General features: G+C 40.0%; 1 protein-coding gene and 1 pseudogene across 4 annotated transcripts in view; one reads left to right on the forward strand and one right to left on the reverse strand.

Moving 5' to 3' along the window:
* The window catches only part of LOC138042214 (tyrosine-protein phosphatase non-receptor type 13-like), a 96,356-nt gene that overhangs the window by 27,641 nt on the left and 66,215 nt on the right, over positions 1-2,500 (forward strand). For all 4 annotated transcript variants that reach the window (XM_068888028.1, XM_068888027.1, XM_068888030.1 and 1 more), the window contains 2 exons: positions 43-133; positions 1,337-1,407. In XM_068888028.1, the coding sequence (XP_068744129.1) occupies positions 43-133; positions 1,337-1,407 (162 nt within the window). The remainder of the gene's footprint in view (positions 1-42; positions 134-1,336; positions 1,408-2,500) is intronic.
* LOC138041708 (uncharacterized) lies at positions 1,639-2,269 on the reverse strand (annotated as a pseudogene).

Consider the following 2,500-nt stretch of genomic DNA (forward strand, 5'->3'; position numbering starts at 1 on the left):
GAGAGATCGACTTCTTATTTTTGTTTTTTACTACAACTGTAGACCACTGCAACTACTCAAGTTTTGTTTGACCAAGTTATCAAATATCTTGGATTAACGGAGAAGATCTTCTTTGGTTTGACACAGGAGCAAGGTAATTTGGAACCAGTTACTCAATAAATTAATAATTCATGAACTGTGTTAAGTCACTGTAAAGTGCTTATAATAGTATTGTTTTTGAAAGATATGTCTTGCTCTTTTGCCTGTTACCATGTCATTGATTTGCTTTTTATTTGTGGATCTAAGTGTCATGGTCAGTAGCATAGTCCATGTGCACAAACATACAGAAGCAAACATGAACAAAAAAAACTCTGATACTTTTAGAGCTACAATTCCGAGACTTGGCACACATAAAAAGGACATAATACTCCTGACCACAAGTTTGTGTAATATCATGGATTTTTATTGAATTGTAATTTTTTTACAAATTTAATTTTTCCAAAAATATGCATAATTTAGGGCGTCATGCGTAACATTCCCATGCACAAAATAATCATTATCTTAAAATTTCTTGTGTTTCTTGCGGCAGATAAAACATCAAAATAAATCAAAGGTTTCAGATGTCTGTGTACAAATTTGAAAGACAGACCATGCTCAGAGAAAAACAGCACTTTTTGTTCAAGCGTACAAGCATCACGCTCCATGTTTCCGTCCATGAAATCAAGAAAAAGGTCTTCCCCTAGAGGCATAGAATGCCGTGATAGTAAAAAGCTTGTTACAATGGAATTCCCACCTTCTAAAGAGTCAGTCCTGAGAATTTCGGCGACTTTGTGTATTTCTTTCCTTCGATGGTCAACATTACTACCGAAGGTTTCAAGTAACATTTGATAGATGTGTTCTTAATATCTGAACCAATCAGAAATTTCGTTTCGCTCAGTTACCAAGATAATTATTTTAAAAACCATAGTTTTCGGGCAGGCGGTATTTCACAGCGCCCCTGCCCATTCTCTGTGTGGCATTGGCCTCTCGCGCAAACAATACCGCCAGCTACGCAGGCCAGATCCACAATCAATGCTGACCAGTATTGGCTTGATTTTAAAATTTTTAAACTTTCCAAAGAACCAGACACCACACCCAAACAACAACCACCAACATTATAATATTATGCCAAGAACCTTTCTTCATTTGTCATGACCCAGTCGTTGGGGAACTTAAGAACATCAGCCAGTATACCATGCCTAGATGTCAGCCAGGGGAGTAAGGATGATAATGTTGTTATCTTTTTGCCACTATGACATACATGTACTTTTAATAAGATTTTTCTCATCTTTTTCCTTGTTTCCTTTCTTTGTTATAGATGGCGAACATATCTTTTTGGACTTAGATGTTAAACTTGCTAAATATGCACCACCAAAATGGAAAGAAGAGGTAAAATCACTCAGTGGTTTGAGACTTTCTTTGACTGAGACTAAAACACAACTTGTTTTCAAGCAGGGATGTAGATAATGAGAATTATACTAGGGCCGCGAAGTGGCCTGAAGTTATAATTCAAATTATATGAACAGATGAAGTGAGAAATACATGAGACAACAAATGGTAGGAATTTCCCAGTTAGTGCTTCAAACCACTTTTTAACGCCAACAGAAGGGCGAATCCCCCCTAAAGAAACAATACAAATAGATCGGTCTGGCAATTCAGCAGAAAAGGCTGAATAATTATTGGGTCCAACTTCCACTCGCTCATGTCCGTGAATTCTCTGGACTCCTTGTCCGCTGAGACGTTGTCTCTTCCTGGGATGTGAGAAGCTATCACAAGGATGTCTCTTTCCTGACACCAATCCCACATCTCTAATGCCAGAGTCACAAGTTGGGGGGCCCTTTGTTGTTGATGTAAGCTATGGCGGTAGTGTTGTCTAGTTGCAGAGATACGGATACGTGAGACTTGTCTTTGAGAAAGGTTTTCAAGGCCAAAAAGGACGCCTTTAGCTCTAGATAATTGATGTGTTGGAGAGACTCTTTTTGAGACCATCTGCCATTGGTCTGAAAGGATTGATGCACTGCACCCCAACCTTTCTTGGAGGCGTCGGTTGTGATGATCATATCCGGCGGAGGAAGGTGTACAGGACTGCCGTTTGCATTGAGGGTGTGTTTCAACCACCAAGCAAGTTCTACTCTGGCACTCGGTGACAGGGCAATCAAGGCGTCGTAAGACTCCTGGTTCATTTGTAGGCCCCTTATCAGGTCTGATTGCAAGTGACGAAAGTGAAGTGGAGCTCGCCAAATGGCTGGTCTCGAGGACTCTAACAGACCTATTAAACTTGCTAGGTTTCGCAATGTGATACTTTGAGAAACGAGCAGACTGCGACAAAAGTCTAGAATTTTGTCGGTTTTTTCTGCCGGGAGAGATAGCATCATGCACGTTGAGTCTATTTGGAAACCCAGGAAGGTTATCGCTTGTGTTGGAATCAGTAATGATTTCTTGAGGTTTATTGTAAAACCAAGGGACTGAAGGAGACTCACGA

The sequence above is a fragment of the Montipora capricornis genome, chromosome 3, assembly GCF_036669925.1.
Source record: "Montipora capricornis isolate CH-2021 chromosome 3, ASM3666992v2, whole genome shotgun sequence".
In the NCBI taxonomy this organism is placed as follows: domain Eukaryota; kingdom Metazoa; phylum Cnidaria; class Anthozoa; order Scleractinia; family Acroporidae; genus Montipora; species Montipora capricornis.